General features: G+C 42.3%; 1 protein-coding gene across 1 annotated transcript; it reads left to right on the forward strand. All coding sequences in view use genetic code 11, as the record gives it.

The window, feature by feature from the left end:
• Window positions 1-541: 541 nt before the first annotated feature.
• EGR_06709 (Serine/threonine-protein phosphatase 2A regulatory subunit B'' subunit alpha) lies at window positions 542-25,998 on the forward strand (the record flags this gene model as incomplete). Its single annotated transcript, XM_024495958.1, has 14 exons — window positions 542-581; window positions 1,112-1,177; window positions 1,790-2,142; window positions 8,439-8,530; window positions 11,594-11,685; window positions 13,496-14,457; window positions 16,902-17,546; window positions 18,483-18,589; window positions 18,870-18,972; window positions 21,841-22,159; window positions 22,351-22,399; window positions 22,765-22,851; window positions 24,505-24,799; window positions 25,672-25,998. The coding sequence occupies 14 exons, from the start codon at window positions 542-544 to the stop codon at window positions 25,996-25,998; spliced, it is 3,537 nt and encodes a 1,178-aa protein (XP_024349618.1).
• Window positions 25,999-26,631: the final 633 nt, after the last annotated feature.

Below are 26,631 nucleotides of genomic sequence, written 5' to 3' on the forward strand. Positions count from 1 at the left end.
ATTTTACATGTCACTACAACACTGCCACTAGCTTGCACTAACTGCCTTCTTCAAGAATTTTTTCGGTAATTAATATACGAAGGGAGATTCGATGGTACGCGCACCGACTTCCGTCGTTACTGGGATCGCAATAAACTATGGTAGAAGGGGGAAACGTGCATCGGTAAAGTGCAAGTTGCTGGTTAGTCAATGGAAGCAAAAGTGTAACCCGAGGAAGCACAAGAGCTTTTACAGAAGAACGCACAGACAAGGTGCCGAATCACTAAATACAACTAATGCAGTGTTCTATCTTTTGTTTAACTGCGAGCTTACCTGAGCAAGGACCTTAAGCGACTACAGGTTACAACTCTACTTCTCAGCATGGCCTTCAAGCCAGGCTAACGACTAGTTCATCTGTACCTTACTGCATGCACGCCCATCCTACTTTCGATTGTCATGACTTCGAGAAAGACTCGGTGCGCAAAGTGCTAGAGAATGTGCACTTAATAGGCGTTTTGGTCTGTTGTCGTTTTCTGTACGGAAAACTCAGAAAACGAGAACAATGTCAATTAAGTCCCGGATTCCGGGTGCTGAACCCAAAGGTAACTGCTAATAATATAACCTCTTTTGCATAATTGACCTTGGGAGGCTCTACTGTAATATGATACTGGTTTATCCCTCGGTATTGGTGAGGCGACACTTGTGTACTTTGAATTAGCCCTTTTGTACCTCGCTGCGTGGGCTGGCCTTTCGGGCCATACAAATAGCCCAGACACATTCACTGCGCTGAATGTATAATCTGTCCGAGTATGGTGTCTTCCTTCGTCTTCAGGGCGTCTCGACACGATACACTACCTTTGGCACAGCCTATGAATTCGCCGCTATAAAAAATCGGACTTATGGCATTTAACAAATACTAAAGTTACTTAGATTTTCGCCTGTTTTTTTGCGCAATCAAATACATTTTTGCTGTTTTAATCTTATTCTTCCGAAAGATGCAAAATCATTCTTTTTATTTTAAGGTACTTTTGCAATATTGAGTGCTTCAGCAACCAAATACCGCTTTGCACAAACCACCCAATCAGTAGGATAGAAGTCATTATATTGCCCTAATTATCCAATGACATCTTAGAAAACTGCGGAGTTGAATCCGTTCTCTCATTTCATCACATTTGCTTCACTTCATTTGATATTTGTGGTAAGTGTTCAGTTACTTGTTGATTCAATGTGATTATTTTTGTACTCAGTGTTTTTGCCTTAATAGGGTCTTGTGTGCTTGTTGTTTTCCCTGATTTTCTTCACCTTTTAACGTCGTAGAGTTTGATGTTTATATTCCATTCCTTATTCATTCTCACTTTATTATTTATTCTTCAAATTGGCTTTCGCTGAGTGTGTTTGGTTAACTTTTAGAAGTAACATTTGTTCACCATCCTGATGATACACTGATTCCTAATTCTCTTAAACAAAACCAAGTGTTTAGTTTCCGATGCCCTTAGTCGCTGATTTTACCCTAATTACCTTTTGCTGAAAACGTCTGTTGAATTGTTTTGTGCCGTCTCATAAGCAGTAATGAAGTCGTAATTTTCTAATGGATGCAATTTTAGTGTTAGTAAATCTAATTACCATAATTGTAATTGTAGGTCTTGTACCTATCGTGTATAAGTAGAACTTCCATGTTTACCTTATTATTATTCCTATAAAAGCGCTCTTTTAATTCAATGTTTTAGTACTCTTGGGTGATGCTTGATTATGTCAGCATTCTTTAAAGTGCTAAATACCCCTTCTAAATTGTCTGTTAATTTGTGCAGAGCCGTTGACAATATGGCGTTCGTACCAATTCTAAAAATGAAGATGGATGAACTCTTCATTCGCTGGTTGACAGATGAGGTCACCCAGGTTGGCTTGAAGCAGAGTCTTGTGTTTCTCAAGTCCAACGATCGATTAGAGGCTAGTCGAGCCGTTCGCCGTATTGTTGTGCCAAGTCCTTTCGCGCAATCCTCTCATTCGTCGGAGGCCTGGCACCCAAGTTCCTCCCTTTGCTCACCTTGTGTCTCTCCACGACCACTCACACCTCCGCACTTCCCCACCACCCACCGCAATCTTCATGATCGTCAACCCCAATCTCCTCGACGATCTCCTCTTCCCTGCTCTACAAAATTTGCGGTGCGTCTTCCCCTTCGCCAGTCTGGTTTTCTATCCTTTTTTCTGCTCCAGTTTGTTACATCTCTATGTCAAACACGAGAATCCAAGTTCACTTGTTCTGACCTATATTTTTTCATATTACGATATTCCTTGAATGCAGCTTCTGCTTTTTTATTTATTTCCTTCGAACTTCTATTTTGTTTTGAGTCAAACTGACCTTAATTTTAGCATATTCACTACTACTTAACGGATGGTAGATGGTTCTACTTTTATCCTCTAAGTATTCGCACATCACAAAGATTTAATAAATGTATCTTTTAGAATAATATCCTAATCGGATCTTTGCAATACTTCTATAATACTTGATTGAGTGAATCAGAAAGTGGTTTTAGATAACTGCTGTCACTCTAGTCTTCCTAGTATTTTCTCTTCATACTGTAAATTCTATGTTTCTTTTTTCTTATTTTTCGTTGCGGAAAAGGTGGTTGTGGAAGTACTTTGTACTTAATCCAGACTATGGCTGCCATCATCTTTTCTGGTTCTTTTTTTGTGAAATAGGTTTCTTCTTGAACAAAACCTATTCCTCATAAGCTCAGGTGAACTGCGGACACCGCTTCCCCTATTTATAAACTTAGATGTTCGGTCTGTTTTAACCAAATGTTCAAGATTTGTCCATCTATCGGAATTTGTTCCTGCATGCCTCATTGGCTAGGTGGTCTTTACTGCTCCAGTTGCTTCGACAGCTAAGACGCAAGCCTATTATTATTTGTGCTGCTGGTCTACCTCTACTCTGCTTTAGCTTATCACTACAAGACCCATTTAGTCTTGATTTTGGTCTATTTATCTCTCACGATCCACTTATTCCGCCAGAAGCTCCTAATCTTAACTTTTCGATTTACATCACCTGCCACGCTACGGATGAAATCTGTTTCTGCAAACATTGTTTATCAGTCTACTGTTGCAATTAATTAATGGATAAAATAAAATTTTACTGCACAATGGTTCGCTTGCTTCTTTTTAAAAAACATTCCACTTCCCTACCACTTAGTATTTTACCCATAATCTCTCTAAAAGGGATGCCTGACTTATTTGCCTCGGAGTTATATGGCACCTCGACCCCCTACCCCCCCCCCCCTTTACCGACGATTCTCGCGCCTCAGATATGAATCCAGTTTACTCACTTCTTTCTGGATATGCTTCTGGCTGACCAAGATTTACTTTTAATCGGGCATTGTCTAGCTAGCTGAGTATTCAACCGACAATCACAACGACAACGTGGCGTATGTTCTAGTTGTTGCTACCTCTGCTTCACCACCTTGCAGGTGTCCTAGATTCGTTCTGACCTCGTTTTACGCCTAAACTGGTTTGTGTGACCCAAATGGTCCCACCCCAAGAGGAACCTGATTGCTCCAGACTGTTTGAAAATATGCACATCTTAGGTGGCTTTGGAATGTTTACTTATTGCCGGCCCACTGTCGACAAAATCAGGTTAGTTTCGTTCACTATGAACGTCGTTACCTCTACGTTTCGGTATGTTTGACTGGGAAAAAGAGCGTACTAACGCTTACTTTTGCCTTCCCATTCATTCCATCTGCTATTCATGCAACAAATATGTGGCTGTCACACGGATAAATCTTCGCAAACAATTATGATTTACTACTTCTTCCTCCTACCTCCCTGATTGGGCTCTGGTTACCCTACGCTTTTGTTTTAGGAGTGGTGGGCAGTGATGCTGGATTTTATCTTCATGTGTCTACCATTGCCTTAGTACATTAAGCATTTTGATCTTGATGACTTAACAGCATAGGCAACCATCTCAATCTTGTCGTTCAAATGCATGATTTGGTGTGGTAAGACTCGCAGTATGAACGATGAATAAGTGGCTCATTCGCTGCGCACATCTTACTGCACACTTTTTCATACATTTAATGAATGTGTTTTTGAGTCTACTAGTGCCTTGGTTCTGGACGGAATTCGCCCCACTCTTGCTGCGCTCGCTATTTTTCCTCGTCTTATGTGTAGCATGGCATTGTGCTCCTGTGCTTGTGGGCATGCTTGCGCTCTCTGCCCAAATTTAAAATAACTCATTCCAGATGCGATTCGCTGTTTTGTCGGCCTCGTTCTACACCCCTCGATTGAGCAGCCTCACGTTGTCGCGACACGGCGTGCCTGATGATCGATTGGCCAATTACATGATGGCTTGATTATTCTTTTGCACCGCCATTGGCTGGGCGTTCATGTGCGAGCCAATGAGCATGGGCAATGGGCGTGGCATGCATGCAGGAACGTGCATGCGTGCACACAAAGTTGGAGCATCGTGCATTTGCTGCCCCGATTGCTTGCGGCAGCCTCGCTGTTCGCATAACATGGCGGTAGTCTTTCATCTTCCGCCTAGGAATTATCAATTTCTTGCCCTACAAACTGTCGTCTACTGGGCCATTGTTACTGGTCACGTGGCCTCTGGATATTCATTGCTCATTGGAATACCCTTACTGCCACTACTCGTCGTCCAAATCACCCTCCTCATACACATCTGGACCAGTCTGGTGACAAGGCACCAATTCCACCCGGTTGAGCCACCCTCGATGCCTTCCACATCGCTGAATATGAACGAGTTAGCGTCGCCTTAATTAGTGGTGCGCCAAGACATAAGATTGCATTCCTTTGCTTTGGTGGAAAGGTGGTCGACATTTTATTTGCGCAACTTTTCAAGCCATTTTTCTTTGTCTATTCGAACTTGACTTCTTCAGAACAATAAAGTGCTGTGTCGCCCTTGAATGAATTGACTTGATTTTGTTTCTAGTGCTTAATTCTGCTCAGGTATTCTTCAATACCATTTTGGATTCAAGGCTATTTAAGAAACGTTTACCATTTCATTTTGATTCTCTAAATCGTCGCTCCACTCCTCCCTTTTGATTGCTTTCCTCTGATTAAAGGTCTATCTGAACTTATGTAGCTGGTTTCTTTTTCATGACATTTGCGTACATTGTTTTATTTGTGGCATGTTTAAAGAGGGTGGATTATGGTCCAGAAATCTGTTAGAATCCTTAATCCTGGGTTTTGTGAACATTATTATGTTAATTAATATCGATAGGATTTAAAGCAGAAGTCGTCCTATAGTTCACCAATTATTCCGGGTTCATTTGCCTCTTGCAATTTTTTCCCAACACTCCTGATCCGAATGCTCTCAAATTCTGCAGTATCCAATCGACGTATGGACATGTAATCGAAATGTGGTACATATCATTAAATAGGTGTACCAAATATCTTCATTTCTGCGTTTTTCTATTTGATTAGTCCACCTATCTGTGGAATTCCGACAGTGAAAGAGGTTTGGTAACGAGTAGTAGATTGTAATAGATTCCGAAAAATTGACATTCTAGGAGATACACTTATTTATAGCCCTATGGAATGTGTAAATTTCAGGTTTCAGATTTTGGACCTCAATTTTAATCCTTCTGGAATCTCCTCGGATTTCCATATACGAATTATGGTTTGTTGTTGTGCAAGCCTATTAAGATTAGAAAGGTACCAGCCTACTTCATCTCTTTTCGAGCTCCGTTTCTCATGAAATTGTATGTTCACCCACCTGAAAAAAGGCTTTTGATTACTTTGGCGTCACCTTATTTTGATTTTTTAAGCATCAGAATGTTTCACATTAGAAAAAGGTGAATCTCATGGTCTTAGCGTTACGATGAATTTTTTGGACTATCGTCTAACCTGCTTTGCTATGCGTGCAGAAAAATGCAAAAAAGCAGTTAAGTCGGAAACTGTGGGATCGTTGTGTGGGGTGCATGAAGTGTCGATTTCTATTAAAACAGGGCTCCTAATTGGTTTACACCCAAACGTCAATAACACATGCATTTTCATGCAGGGATGGATACGGTACGAATAGCGGAATAAAATTATTGTATCGCTGAAAGTGGGTGGAAATTTCGTAGTAGAATCTCTCACCGTCATCAGCAGCGGTATGCAAAGCAAAGGAAAGTACTTACTTGTCTCGTGCGACATTTTTTTTTAAATTCGGGCAGTTTGTTTCGTTAAATGGGGTCTATGAATTTACACTTTTTAAGAAATCATTCCGTTTTGTTAAGGCTGATGTGTGTCGGCTGCATGTAATGTAACAAATTGCCTTATTTTAGAAAAGTATCATTTTCTTAAATTTGATTTGGAAACATTGAAGTCAATGCACCAATGGACAGTGACTTGTTTTGTGGCAGTGGATTGTCACGTCTTATGTAGATTCATATCCTAATTTAGCCTCGAATAGTAATTAGAATGTGTACTTTTAACGGTTTACGATTTTCACCGCTCTGCATAACATCTATGGTGGGGTGTTTCACTTTTCCAACTCAGACTTCTTTGGAGGCTGTGCCGTCAGTTTGCCCAGTCATATTCGGGTGTCAGTTATTCAGAACTTAGTAGACTATCCTGGAGCCCAATTATAATGTATGCTCAGTTTTAATTATGCTTACGTCTATGGGTCATGTTTGAAGTTTCAATTTGAAGATTCTAAGGTTTTATGAAACCATTTTTACTTCCTCGTAACTCTGTGATGATTGATCATTAATTACTTTTCTCCGAACTTCTGACTTGTTTCTTACTAAGTTGAGGCAGCAAAGGATAAGTGAATTAATGGCTATAGGCACCAGCACTTTCACAGACTCTTGAATCATTGTATAACGCGCTGTGATAAGACTAACTTTCGAAAATCCTAACGTTTGGGTCATTTATTCCTGTCTACTAACTTTTCGGTAGCTCTATTGTTATCATACTTGTCTGGACAAGTTAGGTGGTTTTCACCACAAAGGTGTAATAAATGTGCTGCTACTTTATTTTTAGTCGTTTACAATATCTACCTGATATGAAAATCAGCAAACACATTTGACGTGACACATCTGTAAAGGCTAGAGTAATGGACTTTGCTTCAGGTGAAAAACGCATACTTATGATCCTAATGATGAAACATTTTAGCAAGATCGGTGGGATCACATTAATGCTGTCATAAAGTATCATTGAACAAAATAACCAGAACTAATTACGCCGTCCTAATTACCGTATACATATATATGCGCGGAAACAGAGGTTCTTTCATAGCGTAAAAACTAGAGGATCAATTGTGAACTTGTGGTTATAGTAATGAAAAAAATTGTATTTATTTCTTTCATTCCTCATTCCCTGGAAGTGACTCATCGCCCACTAGTCCAGACTTGGTATTCGTAAACTGAAAAAAATTCCCCTCTTTACATTTGTGAATGTAAAAACATGGACAAATTGCCACCTTCTTTTCACGGTGAATAATTTAGTGGACCAAGATTCAACACTTCAGTTAAGCCTACCACGCCTAATTCGTTAGCCCAGGTAAAAGTGTATCATCACGCCTGGTTGTAAATCATTCAGCACACGACCACCATGCTGATTCCTTCGCATACTACTAAATGTCACCACACTGTGTGCCTTCACTCTCTACCTTGATTTGTACCGACCATGCGTGATATTTGTGTATTCAACCGGACGGCGTGTAAGCTGCCGCATAGTACAGTGACAAACTTGGCTGTGCTAGGGTGCGTCGCCGGCAGTCGCGTATATCCGTGTTTCTGCATCCTACAGCTCTCCCTGGAAAACGGTCTCTAATTCAGCAATCCCATTCTATTACAGTGTGTGCTCCGTGTACGGGGAAAAAGCCAACACATTACTGTATACCCTAGAAACTAGTGTCCGATGAAATATCTGAACTCCTGTCTAGGCCTTAAGACTCCGATTTTTACGGATATTACAAAACTTGTAATTTTTTGGAATGTTTAAAATGATTTCTTTACATAATTAGCTGATCTGCAGCGTTTATTATCCATAAAGTTTGACAAAATCCTAACCCTAAAGAAGAAAAATATCAGTTAATTATTTTAAATGGAATCAGTCTCAGTTTGAAGTGCCGTAAAATCAATAGGTGAAGTCATTTTTTAATAAAACAAACCAAATATAATGGCAAAATACTCCTACTTCTGAGAATCTCTTGTGTGTTGCAACTTCCGATGCTTAACTCTAAACACTCGCCCCTTCTTGACCCTAGAAGCATTTCCAAGCCGTTATTTTAAAGTTGGCTATGACTATCATAGTTTGGAGCCCCTACTTAAGCTCTGGTACTATTTATTAGGTGATTGATAGATTCTCTGATTCAGCGGATTACTCAAAAATGCTTTTTCAAAAGTCCTCATTTGAGCTACTTGATAATAAAAATTGTCTGCCAGCTCAATTCAAATCTACTATTTAATTAACGCTCGAAAGTCTAGGTAAATGCTACTACTGACTTCCTACAGTTAGATCAGGCGATGATGATTCATCTTATGTACTGCTTGCTCACTGAGTGGATCGAGTCCGTCGTGCTAAAACCATTTGCAGAATTATCAAGGTAAGTTAGGGACCTAAACCGCTGTTGAGCCAATACTGTGCGTGTCGTTAGGTCATGCAACCAATCTGATTGTTTTGTGTTATCTTCACCTATCGTTAGATACATTCTCCAATGCATGTTCGAACGTAGATTCGCATGTGTGTACGCACGCATGCACGCGTGAAGAGCGTAGTGTTTGTCCGAAGGCGCACGCTTAGAGCCTTCTCCACCCTTGACGCGAATGAACGTTGGTGGAATTTGTACCCTTGCCACCTATGCCAGTCTTCTCGTGAGTTCTCCTTCCACCGTTGGGCTACATTTATGACAACTTCATAATTTTCCAACCATTTCCAAATCCTTCCAAGCTCAGAACGGTTTTCAAATAGTGCTTAGCCTAATATACTCACATTAAAACGAGTACCTTTAAGCTCTACCGGCTTCGGTCCCTCACTCTCTGCAAGTATCGTTGAAATGTGCTGACCTAAACTGCTCCAAGACGTCGTTCTTTCATTTGGGTAGATCAATTGAGTACGCCTTGAAGAATGGACAGTAAGAGTGGATTTCGCTATTAGATAGGTAGTATTATTTACTGATCGGTTGGAGAAGGAGGTCGGCCATAGGAACCTGCATTTGGACGCGTTGCAGCATGGTCAAGTGCCCGGAGTAAGCCCTGCTATGTTCCGGCGCGTGGCTAGTAATCGGGATAGGAGCCCAATCACGCGTGTGTACTGACGCATCGTGGCTGTTGAAGGTGTTGAATCTACCAGGCGGGGCATCTACCACCCGTTGTGGTTTGGGCTTATTCCTTCGTTGAAATACGCACATCGCTTGTTCACCCGGATCCCAACCCGTTACAAATCGGAAATACACAATTTTGGCTCCTACGTCTGAAAGTCCAGTTTCAGTTCTCACAGTGGGCTGACATTGTAAAGCGCTCAGTTTGCTATCTTCATTCGATTAAATTCCCTTCTACAGTAAGACATTACGAGGATCTAGCACTTTCCATCAAGTTATGTGGGTTTATAATTCTGCACTAGTGTTTTTCTGATAACCGAACTTAAGATGATTGGCAGCAAATGGTTCCTTAATAGCACCACTTTTGCATTCTTACGACAGAAAAAGTTGAAAGCTACAAATTTTCTATTTGTTCAGTTCCGGAGTATTTTCCTAATATAAAGCATGTTCAAGGCTCACTTTTCACCATTTTTGACTATTTTTGGCAACATTTCCCTAACTTTCGACCGAATTATATGTTGTTATTATTCACAACTCAACAGCTTTTCAGTTTTACTCGTTCACGTATCACTTACGTCCGTATTTCTTCGCATTTTTCCGAAAGTATTGTCATTGCAACAGTAAATATAGTCCTAGAGATTCTAATACAGCTTTGTAAATGATCGACTGTAAGGCATTCCACAAAGAACACCGTTTGTCATATGCGTTCATACCACTTCGTCGTTTCTCGCTTCGTGTTTTTTTCAGATATTTGGATGAAAAGCAATTTTGCCAGAAGTTGTGTAAACTTCGTTTAATACTCCATCTGCACAGAGACAACGCATTTTGCATGTCTATTTACATAACTTATGCATGCAATACCAACTTGAAAAGACTCAAACACGCCCCACCGCAGTAATACAGTAGCTTTAAATAAATTGCTAATGCAATAAGCACTTATCTTGTATTCACAGGATGCAGTTTTGGTTGAAAATTCCATGTGATTTCGAGCACATCCTCACATTATGCTTTAATAAGTCTGTTCATATCTTGACTATGCCAATGTGAACATGAAGGCACCACTTGCTCTTTCCCACACGCACACCCCCCATTTGTGCAATTTCCCATCCACTACTTATCAGTAAATCAAGCCTTTAGCAGGGCTTGTGGACGGCGATTGGGCCACTTCATTCTGTTTTTTTCCTGAGACATTTAACATCTACTACACTTTTTCCTTTATTCTGGGCTCTAGAGCCGGGCTAAACTGTACCGAAGCTCTGAAAGTCGTCCTCTTCTAGTCATAATTCGCTCCCACTATTCAAAAACTACGACTAGAAATGATGGGTGCTTTTTTCACTCTTCGGTGTTTACTTAAGTCTATCATAAATTGGGAACTTAAGCTTATTCCTTGATTGGTATTTAGCTGGCTATTTTTATTCCTCCCAGTGCAATGCAGTTTCTATATTATGGAACTGGTGTTGATTAATTACGTCTATCGTAACCTTTTGGGAAGTGCGGTTAGTCAGAGGTGTTTTTTACTTGTTACATCTCATTCGACGGGTGTTAACTTGGCAATTAAACATTTTGTGCATTGCTTTAGTCTACAACCTTTTAGAACCCTGTCATTTTTCAGTCAACTCAAATGTTTTTGCAAGCACATACGGATATCGATACTTTTACTAATCCAACCACAGTCCTATCACCGTCTTCCAGATCTTGAAATGTGCCATCTAGCCCTTCCTTTTAGCTGAAGCACTTTGACCTGGGTACTTTGAGTATTGCTTGATAAGCATTCCAGTTAGCTTGGGGTGTTAAAGCAAGAGTAGCCAATTTCTTATGGTCTACGCGATCCCGCCTTTGTAATGGTCAGCTTTTTGGAAAATGCGCGCATTAAGACACCAAATTTGCCAGCAAAAGCCACTATGACATCGTCCTTTTGTGTGAAACCAATTAACCACAGATGTGCGTATACACACACTTCATTAACTTCTCATGCAGAGGCTGTCCATTTTTGATGTCTACTATTTATGTACACAGATTGCCATAAATCTATCATACCGGGAGTGGTGTTTGGCAAAACGAATGTGCTCGACAAGCTCACCAAGTTCCGATAATAATTCTGACGTTAACCGTGTTTTGCCAGTCTTTGATCTGATCACCTTTCATGGTATTTTCTTAGTGACGAACTTTCCAAAAGTCATGTGGAATAGGAATATTTGTATGCTCATGATTGCTAACAGTTTCAAAACCGTTCCGTGGGGAAGCTCTGCTTTTTTCAACTTGTTTAGCTTCCAAAACATAAAAATACCTTCATCGTTATGGTTCTGTACGTATAAGCTTCTCATGCTTCTTTCGGCCTATCGTTTTAAGGAAACCTAGAAGCTACGTTGCATATACAATGGTGGATGTGAGCTCCGGCGCACACTGTTTACGACCTGTTTTGGCTAGACTACTACTTGGAGGTACATCTACTACTTAATTTAAGTAGAAATTGTACACGCGGCCGTCTGAGTAGGAAACAGCTGTGACGTTCCATAGCTGGGTCGTAATCTTGATCCTCTCCTCAAATAAATATGACAATTTTCTCCTAATATTAGAAGAATACGCCCATTTTAGTCCTTATCAGGACAACCCGATCTTGATGTGCAGAGCATGCATTGTACTGTCCGAAATAATCACACATCGTTCAGTGATATAAACACTGCGCTGAAAATGCTCGATCTTAATTTAGTTACTTGTTTTTTGGGTAGTGGTATAAGCGGTAGAATGTGGGTTTAATTTGCCCCACTGACTGGGTGAATTGAGGAGGAGGATTTCGTTCTACTGTCTTCATGAGTTTGTTCTACTCGTTTGGGTCAATAAGCCTAAAGATTTAATATCTCCTGTTTAAAATTGATGGTACAATACAGAAGGCAAAGTTTGCGTAATGTCATCACTACCCTCATTTTGTGATAAACTATTTCAAAGGATGTTGACGATTACCAATGCCCACAATTCATTTTTTTCAGACAATTGTTCTTACTTTTTCGGTTTGCTTACAGAAATACTTTATTCAAGCATTCATTAGGACGAAACACCCAGAAGTCTGATATACTTGGGTCGGGATGCCTCTCAAATGCTAGAAATAATGAAGAACCCCAGCAACTATCACGACTTCCGTGTTCATGTTCGAAGCCCAATCAACATCTTGGATACTTAACCACCAGTAACTTCTGAGTAGCTTTCGTCCCCTATTCAGCTTACAAATAATTTCATCCATTCCTGATCTACATCGGCTCACTATTTCCGTTAATTCGTTCCATATTCCTTGCGGAATGGCGGAGATGCGCTTTTCGAATAGGTTACTGCACAAGAAGTGCTATCACTGAGAACGATTTCACGGAGCAAAACCCTCTTAGCTGAACAAAGGAGACGCAAGTATGAGTGGTCCCTAAAAATAGGCAAGTTCTTATTGAATGAAAACTGCATAAATACGATGAAGAAATCACCGCAGACATATGAGAACACGGTGCGCTCTCGGTTGTGTACTGAGCTTATGTGCATATTGGCATCTGCCTAAAATTCGCTGTTGGTGCCTTTTTTGGAGCTTACTCATCTGTCTCGGGATCAGCATAAGTGCACATACACGTGCGCGTTTCCAACCAGACTGTGCCTTCATCGTATAAGCCAATCACGTGCATGTGTGCGCTGAACGATCGATAGTTGTTGCTGCCGTTAGTACTGTTGTGTCGCCGCCTCCTTGGCTGTCGGCTTTGGCGCTGCCTGTGTGTGTTTGCCTTCGGACCAATCAGGTGCATGAGTGGAGACGCACGTATGCGGCAATTGCACCACCGCTACTGCCATGCGTGTGCTGCTTCTACGCGCAAATGCACAATCGCTTGCATGCGTACCACACGTAAGCAGCGGTGAGAGGCAGAGAACGCGAATGAGTGGAGGAGGAGAGTGATAATTATCATTTCTTCCAGTAGTTACCTACGCGCACGGAAAACGCACACGCACGCACAGGCAAATTGGACGCAACTGCATCCACTACCATAACTGCCACCATCACCACCACCACCTCCATTGTTACCACCACAATAAAAACACGAACGACAACGTATAGGACGTATACGAGTGTTCGTGTATACGCATGCTTGGCCTACGCCCACCTGCAATCCTCATTACAGCACGTTCACTCCCCACTCGACTTCTTTAACGCAGCTACGATCACCTGTACCGAATAAGAGTTAGTAAACCTGGCATCTTATCCCCGTGTATTCATTGACGGAGCCACGCCATACGGCACACGGTGGGGCGGTGGTAATGTTTCTACCGGCCCTGGAAGTCCCCCCTCCAGTGGCGTCCCATCTGTCCTAGCCACCAATTCGGATTACCTCTCCCACCTAAAGGTGAAAGCAAACCAAGACAACTCCGCTACTAACCCCAACAGCAAATATCTTGGCAGTGTATTCAACAGTCATCAATCCATCGGACCACGGAATCACAAAATGCCAGTGTGTTATGGAGTGCAGAGTTTTGTTATGGCCTCACGGGCGCCCGTTTTCCATGCCTGTTCGGTGGATTTATCCTGGCAGACTACAGTCCATGCTTGCCAGCGGTGTCCCCGAGCGGCTATGACGCCGAGTGCTGCTACAGCAGCCATCGCCACCCAGTCCAACGTAGAGGGCACTACCTCACGATTTTGTCCTGCCGGAGTCCACATGGGCAAGTGTCTCCCCGCCCAGGAGGTCTACACAGATGTTTGGGGCTCTGTCTCCAGCATTTCTTCTGCACTGAGTGGTGGGGTAGTGCCACGGGTGTCGCAGAAATTTCCGGACTTGTCGAAAAGTCCAGATGTTCCGTTTCCTCCCCCGTCCCTGATTGAACCCTGGGCACTACCCGATCTGCCTCTCCCAACCACTGTCCACAGCAAGGCCTCCTTCTCGCCCAGCGTCCCTATTGATGTTCAATCCGCCTTGCCCGATGATAGTACTTCTACACCTAGCAATGCAACTTCGCTCAAGCAGCAGAAAACCACCCCACTTCCGAAGCCCCCGGAGGATAAGGAGCTCACTCCATCTCCAAGGGCACCAGGGCCGGCTGAAGAGGCGATTTCTGCAGCCAAGACTCTTGTACAAACGGAAGTAGATGAGGTTTCGATTTCTCGACAGGAAACTCCATCACCATCAGAAAAAGAGGATGTTGTTATGGTTAAGCCGGCGAACGAAAATGTATCTAAAGTGACAGAAAAAGTGAGTTGCTAGGATGAAATAGGCAATCTAGTTTCCAGGTCGGTTTGATCTTCCTCTAGTATGCATGAGACGTTGTCTGTTTGCTGGACGCTTTTGCTATTGCCCTAGATTTTAGGCGTTGGCCACGTGATGATTGGCACTGCTCGTGGTTCAGTGGTCTTTGGAATTCAGTAGAAGCACTCCGTTTCACACGTAGTTAAGACTGCTAAACATATTGCACTGTTTCGTGTGTCTCATTCTTGAATCTGGTGATGAAGTGGATTTCAATGGGTCACACTCGCCGTGTGAGCGACTGGTAATGCTACATAAGTAAAGCCCACCCACACACCAATTCTCGTTGGTATGTATACTTTTCTTGCCACCGTGTACAGATTTGATGATCCATCATTAGAGGTTCTGTGTATGAAAGAAATGGTTGCTGGTCCCCGAGATTATAGAAGGTTGCTTGGGGTCAAATATCCCTTTATCCATTTATTACCTGAGTGAACAATATTTTTCAATTTTTATGTTTTCCATCTCGGTTCCTCTAATGCTATAGTAAATTATAAATGCCAGGCAATACGGAAATTCCTTTTTTCATGTTCTTCGTGCATTCTGCTTTTCATAAAAGTGTTGGGTATCGTAACGGAGGTTTTCTCAAGGGAATTAATGTTCTTTTTTACGAAAGCGATCTTTAGCGATTAATGGAAGAAGCATGGTAAGGCTGTGTCAGTAAACGGGTAATCCCACTGGTAAACAGGAGTGAGAATTTTTATATCCACCAAAGATTAGGAAAAGAAATCGGCGTGCCTCTTCAAACCGTTCTTGAGCATTGGAACTTCATAATTGCGTTTTTGACCTTTTAGGACCGTCCACTCTGTCTTAAACTACTAGAAGTATTTATGTGTTTGTGTGCCCTGAATTAATGTTAACCCTTGCTTAAAGGACACAACCTCGTACGCAATCGTGGTCATCAGTGGGTGAACTTTAAGAGAGGAACGGAAATTTTCCACCTGTCCTTTAGTCATTTTGTCCTTTTTTGTTCTACATCATACGGTAACCACCCTTCTCTTCTACCGCAACGGTGTTTGTTCCTCTTGAACAGTTTGATCGAAATTGTATTCCTTCAAAACCGTCTACGGCGGTAGGTTTTAGTTGACTGCATTATTGAAGACCTTCTATCTGACATCTTTAACCCCTTACGTATGAGGGTGCTTTATTGATGCGTCAAATAAATGGTTTATTTATCCCATACAGAGTCTGGTCACCTTAACTTTTTGCATACACACCATATTTTTAAAACAATGAGTTAGTATTTGCTATTTCAAAATCAACTCTTACTAATTCACAGCGACGAAGCTTTAGTTGTGCAATCCTTTTGTGATGACTCCATCTGGCCTTTTGCCATAAACAAGCATATGATATGAAGAGAAAATCATGAGTTATTTTGCATTTCATTCCCCCTTTTACTAATTTCATAAAGTTGCAAAATGGTCTTACCCCTCGAGCCTGTTTGCAGTATATTTGTTTCGGGCTGCATTTACCCTCGATTGCATAACTTACATTGCATCCTTTCCGGTGGAGGAGATGGAACATTTGACTATAGCCCGATGCTTTGAAGAAAGCGCTAGCTGTTGTGGTAAATGGAACGCCGTATGCACGAGCTAGCATGATTAAGCCAGGCAGGAATTTTTGCATTTCAGAAAATACGCCACCTCAACACTGACGTAATTATAGGTGTGGGTTGGTGGCTGTGCAGTTTGCAAATGAGGCTCGCGTCGCCTACCGTCTTCGGCTGTTATGTGCCTCGGGATTGATCCATGTAGAACCTCCAGCGACCATGGCTAGTCGAATCTGTACTCCATGGTGATTTGACAGCTCTGATGACAATGTAGTTAAGCCTTCTACATGCATGCACAAGGGATAGATAATGGTTAAACGACCAGCACAACTAAGTGGGACATTGTTGCGGCTACAAAATGAGGTGCTTGGCACGTCACAAATTCATGATGTGTGTTTATTGGGTCAACAATACGTCTGATATATGTGGAGAGACAAGTAGTTACTTCATGTGCGGAATTCTGACTAAGTTCTTTCATTGTCTTATTAGATTCAACTTCATTTTTCCTTCAAGATCTGCCAATGTCACCCTATCAGTAACATCCGTTGCAAAGATAATAGACCTCAGTACATTCTTGATCAATATTTCTGGTTTTTAGGAATTAGTTTCCATAATTAGTTGATACACTTTGTTTGCTCTTTGCATATGAACTGAACATGTTTTTACAACCTCAACCAACGAGCAATAAACAAAACCTTGCAGCCTTCTTACCCGCATGTCTCAGTGGTTATTCGTTGATACTTTCAATAGGACGAATTTACTCATTTCTGAGTTCACATTAACGAATACGTGCAATTTTTGTGACTCTACGAATGCCAGAGATTATTTTTCCGGCTTGCTTTAGACGCCCACAGTTATTCCGGCTGAAAAAGTGGAACGTACGAATGGAAGTCCTGCAGTTAATTCCACGGCTCCAGGAACCACCATCACTCCCTCTCCCTCACTCACCCTCACCAAGGATGCCGGAAAGGACACCACTACAGAGGAGACAGTGCTTTCTAAGGATGAGACTTCTACAGTCCCCTCTTCAGTTTCCACGGTCTTGCCACACTTTGAAGACGACAAGAGCAAGGAATCTGTCCTCAAGGAAAGAAAAGGGGAGGAAGAGAAGAGAACTGAAATGCCAGAGGTAGCTAAGAAGGTACTTAAACAAACTCCGAGTGGGGATGCCACAGGACCAGTGCTGAAGCCTCTACAGCCGAGCAAGCGGGTGCCGCAGTTCTACATCCCCATAGGGAGTTCTCTTCTCTCCCTTACGGAACTGGGCTCTGCTATGGATAAAGTACAGGCCTGTATTCTTGAGGGGTTGGCGGCATCTGCGCCTACTCAGAAGAATGATGACGAAGCTGAGGAGACCAACACCAAGAATCCGGAGACTTCAACGGTCACGACGGTCATAGTGGATGAGAAAAAGGAGCAGTACACACCGCCTACCATGCTCACTGTCGAATCTCTCATTCCCTTTAGTCGCTTTAACATTGTCACCAAGGTGGGTGATTTAGTCTCCTCCATGCGAAAACAATTTTATTGTGTGATGTACATTCAGAATATGTGCTTCAGTTCTTATGCGCGTTGGCTGTCGCTCAAAAATTTTGCAATTCAGATGTGATGATCCCTGGGCAAAATTTATTGGAGCTCTAAGTACTTATTATTGACCCTTGACTGTGTCAATCTGTAGGCGTACGTTAATTTTTCCCAAAGGAATGTAGAACAAAGCCACTGTTCTAGTCTGTCCTCTGTGGTCGCAGTGTTGTGATTGTAATGGCAGTTGAGGTATTACCGCAAATTTCTTTCCACCACAGGACTCAGTGCAAGAGAATGGATGCATATGCTATCTGACTGCATACGAAGAGGGCACAACTTCTTACTGCGTGTGCATGCAGCGCCTATTTTTCTCGACACACACACAGACACGCATGCATGCATGCCCACCTACGCAGCATGCATCAACACCTGAAGGCCTGTGTATGTGCGCGTGCCCCTGTGCCAAATTTTCTCAGGCTTAGAGATCGATTCGTTGTCGTGACGTTTTTGAAAGAATCGTAAACAGATACCCTCACGAGCGCACGCACATGTGCGGGTCAGTGGCCTTCGCCACTCTCGTCTCTCCATTGGCAGGCTGCACAGACGCTCCGGTTGCCAGTACTGCTTAGTGCACTAAGGGTTATAATTTCTCTCCTAGAGTTTTCGTCTTCTAATTTTCAAAGGCGTTTCTATGAGTGTCTACTACTAAGAGACAGGCAAAACTAACAAAAAGTTAACTGACTGGAGGAATTTGAGTTAAGCCAATGGGGATTATCGGAAGTAATTACTTACTATGATGTCTGAAAGATTGCGTAACTCAGCGAGGTGTTTGAGCAGCATTCTGCGACTTTGTAATTACTCACTTTGTTACCTTTTTTTACTTATCTATATTCGTATTCAGGCTTGTGGCTGTCCGCTCTACTGGAAACGGGCACTTTTTAAGGCTGCTGGTGGCGAGAACGACAGCACTGCCGTACCCGTCACTGCAATTCTCTCCCTTTGGCGTCGGTGAGTCAATATCATTCTGTTGAACCAGGTATTCCAACTTCCTCTGCGTTACAATAGGAAACAATCGATCAACTATTTTTTCCCATCCTCTTAAGCTGCACACTTCGTCATGTCATAAATCCATTCCGAAGTGTGCTAGTTTGTTTTTTAATAAGAAGTTACTGTTTCATAAAAATGCATAACAGCCACTAATGAGTGATTATGCACTTTTAAGCAATTTGTCGCACATATGTAGTGGGCGTAAAAATTAAATCTTTTTCGGCGTCGTTTTCACATTCAGGGTCTTGGAGACTTGTCCTGATGCTGCATCTCAATTCATTTACCTGCTGACCAAAGGCAAAGCTCAGTACCTAGTGCCTGATGACTTCTGGCCGATAATCCAAGTGAGTGTTCTGATCTATGCCCCAAATGATCTCCTTTCCTTAACTGACCACTTTGGTACTCTATACTCTACACTTCTTCATGTACTCTGGCACTTACTTTAATCAATCATATGTTGGTGAAATCAGTGCCTCCGTAGTGTTAGCACGATGCAACTCAAAAATCTGCTATGGAAGTCGGGCCACTGCAGCTGCAGGGATTAAATGACAGTAATCCTTTTTTTCCGAATACACATACACACTCACAAGCATAGAAGTAAGTGTTTTTTTTATTTGTCGTACCGCTATTTAGTTATTTCAAACCGATCTTAGTCACAGGTTTCAGGCATGCTACTTATTATGACTACCCTCTTCTGCAAGCTGTATCTGCCTGTGCACGCATTTTTTCCCCTCGGAGTGTCACTGCCCTCCGCACACCCCTATCTATAGCTGGGACTAGGGCAGAGACTTTTTCACTCGTCCCCTAAGCTTAGTTTACAATCTCTTGTGTCGCACCGTGCCACAGCGTTGTGCGCTGTGCTGTGCTGCGTTGTGTGCGTGGCCTAAGGAACACGTGTCGCAGCTCCGTCCAGTCGTGTGCATCATCGATTTGTTGTGGTGGCAACTGCCTTCCCCTTGCCCCCTCGCCCCCTCACCCTGCCTTCGTCGCTGCAGCCCTGTACAGCATATTTGCTAAGCCCACTCATGTTTACGTACATGTTTCCTGCGCATATTGAGGGCTCCAAAAGCCTACATTTGAGGGTAGGAATAAAGTGGAAGGGTATATGGAAATCACTCCTGCTTAAGCATTACTGTTTGTGATGCTTTTTCCACAATTTTTGTATACGACACACTTATCATCCAATGGCTATTGCTTGGTGTACAACACACGTATCTCTATCTTCCTCTCATTCATTACTTCCAAACGTGTTGCAAATATTCATAGTGGGAATATTTTGTTGTGCATCTTGTGTACAAAATTCTGATCTGAACCTCTGCCTTTTGTAAGAATAGTGTCCTGTAAATAATGTAAGTCACTAAGCCGGAAGCGGTGGTTGAGTACACAGCGAGTCCCACTATCACTTTTAACTGCTAGTTATGCCCTTCGTCTTCAAACTCAGGAATGATGTGCAAATGTTGCTCTCTACTTTCCTTGGCACGGCTTGAAGGCGTTTCCCCCTGTACATCATGACTATTGCTTCCAAACTCTTTCCCTTCAAACAGTAGCATAATAAATGTGAAACGGAATATCAGCAGACTGGATGAGATTTTTCCCCTTTGGCACTCACTACATGCGTTTATTTTCATTGGACAATCCCTTATTCATTGATCGTTCGAATTTCATGATGAATTTTATGTACTGTTGCGCTACTTTCAACACATTCCAATCACAATATAACGCTTAACCCTCGGAGGCAAACCTCAAGTTTGATACATTTTCCGATGTATATCGCTTCACAAAACAATCCCCTGCACTGGAGAGCCGATTCTTCTGAGTTAATCCTAGCCACTCATGCATTGCTTGATTTTTCGCATTGTGTTGTCAAGGATGAAGTAATGCAATTTTAAGAAGCGATTGTTTATTTAGCTGCTGCAATCCTTCCATATACATTCATAAAGGAGAGACACCGGCACAACTATTGGATAAACTGACACCACAATGCAATCGTACGCATTCCAATTTCATCACTCTAGTCACTACCAATTAGGTGAGGTTCTCAGGCTTTGCGTTAAAGTCTGCGGCGTAAACATAGCGACTGTTTGCTCACCTGTGATATTATAAACAAATTAATGATACTCTCTTGCTTGGGTTCTCTGTATTTTGAAAGACAGACACGTTTACCAATATAATAAGGTGGAATTTGACGTGCTTTTAAGCGCAACCGCCATCAGGTTGTGCGGTGCCTTTTTGTGAGGCTGTTCAAACACAATTGTATTCCAAAAGTCTGTATTTTTCGCTATCGTGGCTTTGCGCTGGCTCCTGACACGTACCACACTTTGCGTATTTCACAGTTCCAGGTAAATTTCCCCTATTGTTATCAGCACCACCAACAAAGGCTTTGTGTGGTACATCGAAGATGCCCATTTGATTCCTAATATTTATAAACTGCATTTGTGTCAGGAGAAAATTTTTTTTATACGCGGTAAAAAGTATACTTATGGGTTATCAGTGGAGTAAACCATCTCAGTCATGCTAATATCTGTCCCACAGTAAGTTAGGTTTATTTCCACTGGTTGCTTAATCGCAGAAGTCCGCCTGATTGCAATAAGGTGTTTGATGAGAGGGGTGAAATTTGAGCCAGCTAACAATGCCTCCTTAGAACCTCTTCTCCATGTTTGACAGATGGTTGCGGATTAAATTTTGAACTTTGGTCACTTTAAGGGCTTGTTTACGCCATCGCCTTTTTGATTTACTCAATGCGTATTTATTTAAGAACTTGGGAATAATTGTTTGAATTGTTATATGCAATTCGTTTTGCACTTGATCACGAAGTGGGCAGTGGCGCTCAAATAAGCAGACATGCGTCATAATTGGTTTTTTTTTTTTTCACGGACTTCTGAAGGGCACGTTTCTGCAGCCAGTTTTGTACATCAATACGCACATTCCCACTTGTCACATGCGTTACCATTTCGTTTCTATATGCATTTTGTGCGAGGATATACTTACTAACCACAATACTGCTTGCTGATATATATGTAAAGCGTGCCACATTGTGACAGTAAAAGTATTTCCATGTTCATGATGGTTGTAATGGGGATTTGTACCCCAATGGAAGTGCAGGTGGTGGTTTTCGATCTTTTCAGCACTAAGTTACTCAATAACGTTAAATATAGATATCATGGGTTTGTTGGATGTGAACGCAATGTGATATGAGATGTTTTATCCTTCAGGACGTGGTGGACACGCACCCTAGCTTGACCTTCTTGCAAGCGGCCCCAGAGTTCCATGCGCGCTATGTGACAACGGTGGTGTCGCGCATCTTCTTCTGTGCCAACACCTCCTGGTCGGGCCGTATCAGTCTAGGCGAGCTGCGACGCTCCAACTTCCTCGATGTTCTCGCCAGCCTCGAGACGGAAGAGGATATCAACCTCGTCACGCAGTACTTCTCCTACGAACACTTCTATGTTATCTACTGCAAGTTCTGGGAACTCGACACTAATCACGATCTCATCATCAGCAAGGCCGACCTCGCCAGGCATAACAACTATGGTAGGCATCTCTTGGCATACTCCATGAATTACCATTACGTGTTTTAATCTAAACATTTACCGCCTCATATAGCATTCAGTTCTCGCACAGTCCTTGAACACTTCCTCTCTTTTACCAACTCAGAATATTTCTGTGGTGAAAACGAATTCAACTTTGAATTAGCCACTCATACAATCATTTTTCTCTTACAGCTATCTCAGAGCGTATGATTGATCGGATATTTAGCGGTGCCGTTACACGGTGAGGACTCATTTACTATGCTGGCGAATTTTAATTGACATAATGACGAGTCCTACTGGTCTATTGATAACCTTTTCGTCTTAGGAATCTATGGTTTCCGTACACCCGTAAACTATGCTAAATTTCATGTTTTGGTTATTGTTTCGCGGCAACTGTAGAAAATGCTCCAGCTGTAAGCATTGAATGGTTTTATCGGTAAATGCCTAGCAAAAAAACAAATAAATGAATTTATTAACTAGATTTAAAGAACAAATTTGCGAAGAGATTACATAAGTATTCATTTGATTCTTTGACAAGCAGCAGGTGAAGTGTTGACCACAATAACAGTAACAGATTAAATGTTCGGCAACCTTGTGTACTTCTAGCGGGACTTCCTTCAAGGAAGGTACAATGACTTACTCGGACTTCGTGTGGTTCCTTCTGGCAGAAGAGGACAAACGGCATCCACGAAGGTGAGCTCACTGCTCGGCGTTATAGTGTCTGTCCTCGAGACATCACACCCCTCCAGGGTAGGCTTGATTTTTTTTCTTTTCTCCTTTCCTGACATGGCAAGCCATTTGCCTTACATTTTTTCCAACCCACATACCTGAATCTTCTGCGAAAGGAAAAAAATTTAGACGGTTGGAAAATTGGCATGATCTGTTGCACAGTCCGTACCTGCATAAAAAACGCATCTATGCTTGTTGGATTCTGATTGAGTCCCTCCCACGGGCAGTTTCCGTTTTTTTCCCCAAATTGCAGTCTGCTGTTCCACATATAAACATGAAAATATTAAGATTAGTGGTTTTTAAATATCGTACTGACCACCAAATGGTTAAGTAACTTCTGTTTGTACTACAAATTTACATCCAATTCAATTTTAGTCAGCAATGGCATTGGGGGCTAAAGAAGAATCATTTTTAGGGTAATGAATGTTAATTTAATATTCATGGGTGTGGCGTTGCTGTTGTGCTTGTTTCCATCGCTTCATCCCTTTTGCTAATAGTATCGAAGTGACTTCGCTGTAAGTATATTATGGAAGTTGAAAGCCCATTTCCACTATTTCTAACATTGGCTATGCATAAAACGGTTTAGTGATGGAAACAGAAAAGCATGCTTTTATTTTTGTAAAACCATTGGGAACAATGTTATTAGTGAAGTTTATTGACACATCTTTCCATGTTTAAAGGTGGAGCTTTTTGTGTGAGATAGCCTCAGGAACATTTCAATCTTCTTTCAACGGTATTTCGACGCATACTGCAACCATATCAGTAGCTCATTTAGTCGACCTACATCGCCTAATAACCCTTTTACGCAGGTCAGTACAGACGGTTGGAAATCCCATAGATTCTTGTCACTGATTTCATCTTTTTGACTTTTTATCGTGTCTGGCACTCGATGTATGCATGCACATGAACTCCACCTTGTCTTTTTTGCCTCTCCCTCTCTCCCGTTCCTTCCACTTCAACCACAAATGTTAATGGGATTTCACAGCTTCTTTCTACGAGTCTTTTCATGATAAAAAGGTTTGATTACCTGTTCTTCTCACCCTTTTGACCTCAACACAGCTTCTTCAAAAGTCTGACAGGTGTCATCTTGTCATTCTTGAGGTGTGAGTAGTTCCGCCTAGGGACGGGAGTTATTGTTTCTAAAGAAAAAATTTTAGCTGTATCACTGAGTCAGTGAACTATGCTTCCAGTGCATTTTTGGTAGCTGCAGTACCAAATTATGCTCATGGCACAATATCACGCTAACTTGCCTCAATAACAGTCCGTTTTATGTCAACTCCTGTTATCAGGAAGCAACATGACAGCGTTCGCATATTAAAAGCCTCTTTATAGATTCAATTTATTCTTATATGAATAAATTACTGGCCAGCATTATGGATGTTTTTCTTCATACTGAATTACCAGAATCATTTTATGCTGGACTGTGGGTTTCAGCATTTTTAATCCCACTTCAATTTTGCGGTTGAATCAGGTTTTTTGTTTTAACCTTCCTATTGTCCATCAAATAGTATCTAAGATCCTTAAAAAAACTTAACGAAGAACTCATAACAGTTGTATGAACATGGTAACAGAAGCAGTTTTAGCGGCCATTACTTTTATTTCTCCTCTTCCTGGCAGCATCGAATACTGGTTCAGATGCATGGATTTGGACGGAGACGGAGTGCTCTCACTGTACGAATTGGAATACTTCTACTCAGAGCAGTCAGCACGGATGGAGGAGATGGGCATTGAGCCACCGACACTGGAGGACTGCCTCTGCCAGTGCCTCGATATGGTTCGACCCGCCCTCTCCGATAAGATCCGTCTCTCTGACCTTAAGAGGTGCAACCTCTGTCCCGTCTTCTTCGACACCTTCTTCAATCTTCCCAAGTACCTCCAACACGAACAGCGGGACCCCTTCTCCAACCTTCAGGTAGGAGCCCGCTTGCTTCTGCTGTACTCCCTGGTTGTAAATATGCTTTAACGAACACAGAGAGATCAATGACCAAGTTCGTATCATTATTACAGCCACTTGGATGAAGACGTTGAATGAACCACAGCATACTCAACGGCAATCAAGTCACAATGAGACAATATTTTTTGGGCGCACAATCTGCAGGAATGGAAAGGGATGAGCATGTCTTAGAGTTCCATTAGACCAGCGCCGTACCATTATGATGAGCGGAGACCATTTTGCCCAAACTTGGATTTTCACTACTCAAATTTGGGCAAAATCAAGCACAACGATGCTATGTATTTGGTCTTGCGCTTTCGCCCACATACCCATGAGAGGGTTCGCTCATGCCTTCCTTGTCATTTTCATTTTAACATATTCCTTTCATTTCAAAACAAATGGCATATCGTGAAATTGTTACTAAATAGTAGTTTGAAAGCATGTTAAAAACATCCTACCATATGATTTTTCTTTTGAATGAAAACCACTAATTCTCCGTTAATTCCAACGCAATCCACTTATTTGCAATGAACCATAATTCTTACTCGCCAATTATCTTTTTTAATGCGCTTGAAATGCAAAGAACTTCCGCCACTGTCGTAAATACTTGTCGTGTGACCGTTCATTTTTCAAACCCCCATCAACTTCGAAATAGCCATTTTCGGTTATGTTATTTTAAATCGCCTGGTACTATTAATTGGGATAGCCGATTCATCACGTGGAAAGTTCTAATCGTGTGCATTTTTAAGGTTGACTAGTTAATGATTACTTAGGCTAACCAGGTGTCAGAGCGTAAAGAGGCTGGAGTCATCCAGTGTCCCTGATCGCCGCAATCTATTTCGTCATGGTAGGCCATCGAAGAGGGCCTGACGGATATTTCGGACTGGGATCGCTACGCTTCGGACACCTATGAGATGCTCATCGTCTCGGAAAGCGGTGGCGGGGGTACCGGCGGCGAGGACGACAATGAGGAGGACGAGGAAGATGAGGACTTGGATGCCTCCTCCCCGGTCGCCTCCGCAGAGGCCGAACCGCTGGCCGCCCCGTCATCCGAGAAGTCTATTACCCTTGGGGAGGTTACCTCACCATCATCAAAGGAGGTCACCGAACCCTCCTCCTCCGCCTTCGCACAACCTATTGTTACCACTGCTGCCGAGTCGATGAAGGAATCTGCTTAGGGCATACTATCTGCTCAATTGTCTGTGAATATCTCTCTCGACCCCCCTCCATTACCACTACTCTCTGTTATGTCTACATGCCTTTTACATGCACTTCATCTGCGCAGACGAATACACTTTTGGCCGCCCTGTCGTGCAAACCCAAGTTAGTTGATCTTATCATCACTTCCTGCGGCAATTAACTGAACAACGTAGTTTTGATAAAAGAAATTTTTTGTTGTTTGGTGGCCACTAACTCTCAAAAGATATTTTCACCTCAGTTAGTTCTCCATGTTAGTGAACGGAGTTAAAAAGCCGATGCCTAACCACAATTTTGACGTTTCGCCTTAGGTGCCTAAGCTTTGCACATCTGGAGAGAGCAAGAAAAGCAGGGATTCGGGTGACTGAAGAAAATAGGCCCCTCTATTCCTCCGTTACGTTTTGGCCTTCCACTTTCTTACGGTTGATTAACCGTCTGCACGATGCGCCGTTTAAATGAAAGCAGTGGTGCGCGGCGTGCCCATCCTCCGCCACGTTACCTTCATCTCCTCTCCCATCGTGTACAAAGCCAAGATGTCAACAAGCTAACCAACCTCAAATGGTCTTTCAGTGAACGAACCTCTTGTCAGTCCGTTGTTTTGTGTACTGCCGACC

Source organism: Echinococcus granulosus, assembly GCF_000524195.1.
Source record: "Echinococcus granulosus chromosome Unknown EG_S00062, whole genome shotgun sequence".
NCBI classification, from domain to species: domain Eukaryota; kingdom Metazoa; phylum Platyhelminthes; class Cestoda; order Cyclophyllidea; family Taeniidae; genus Echinococcus; species Echinococcus granulosus.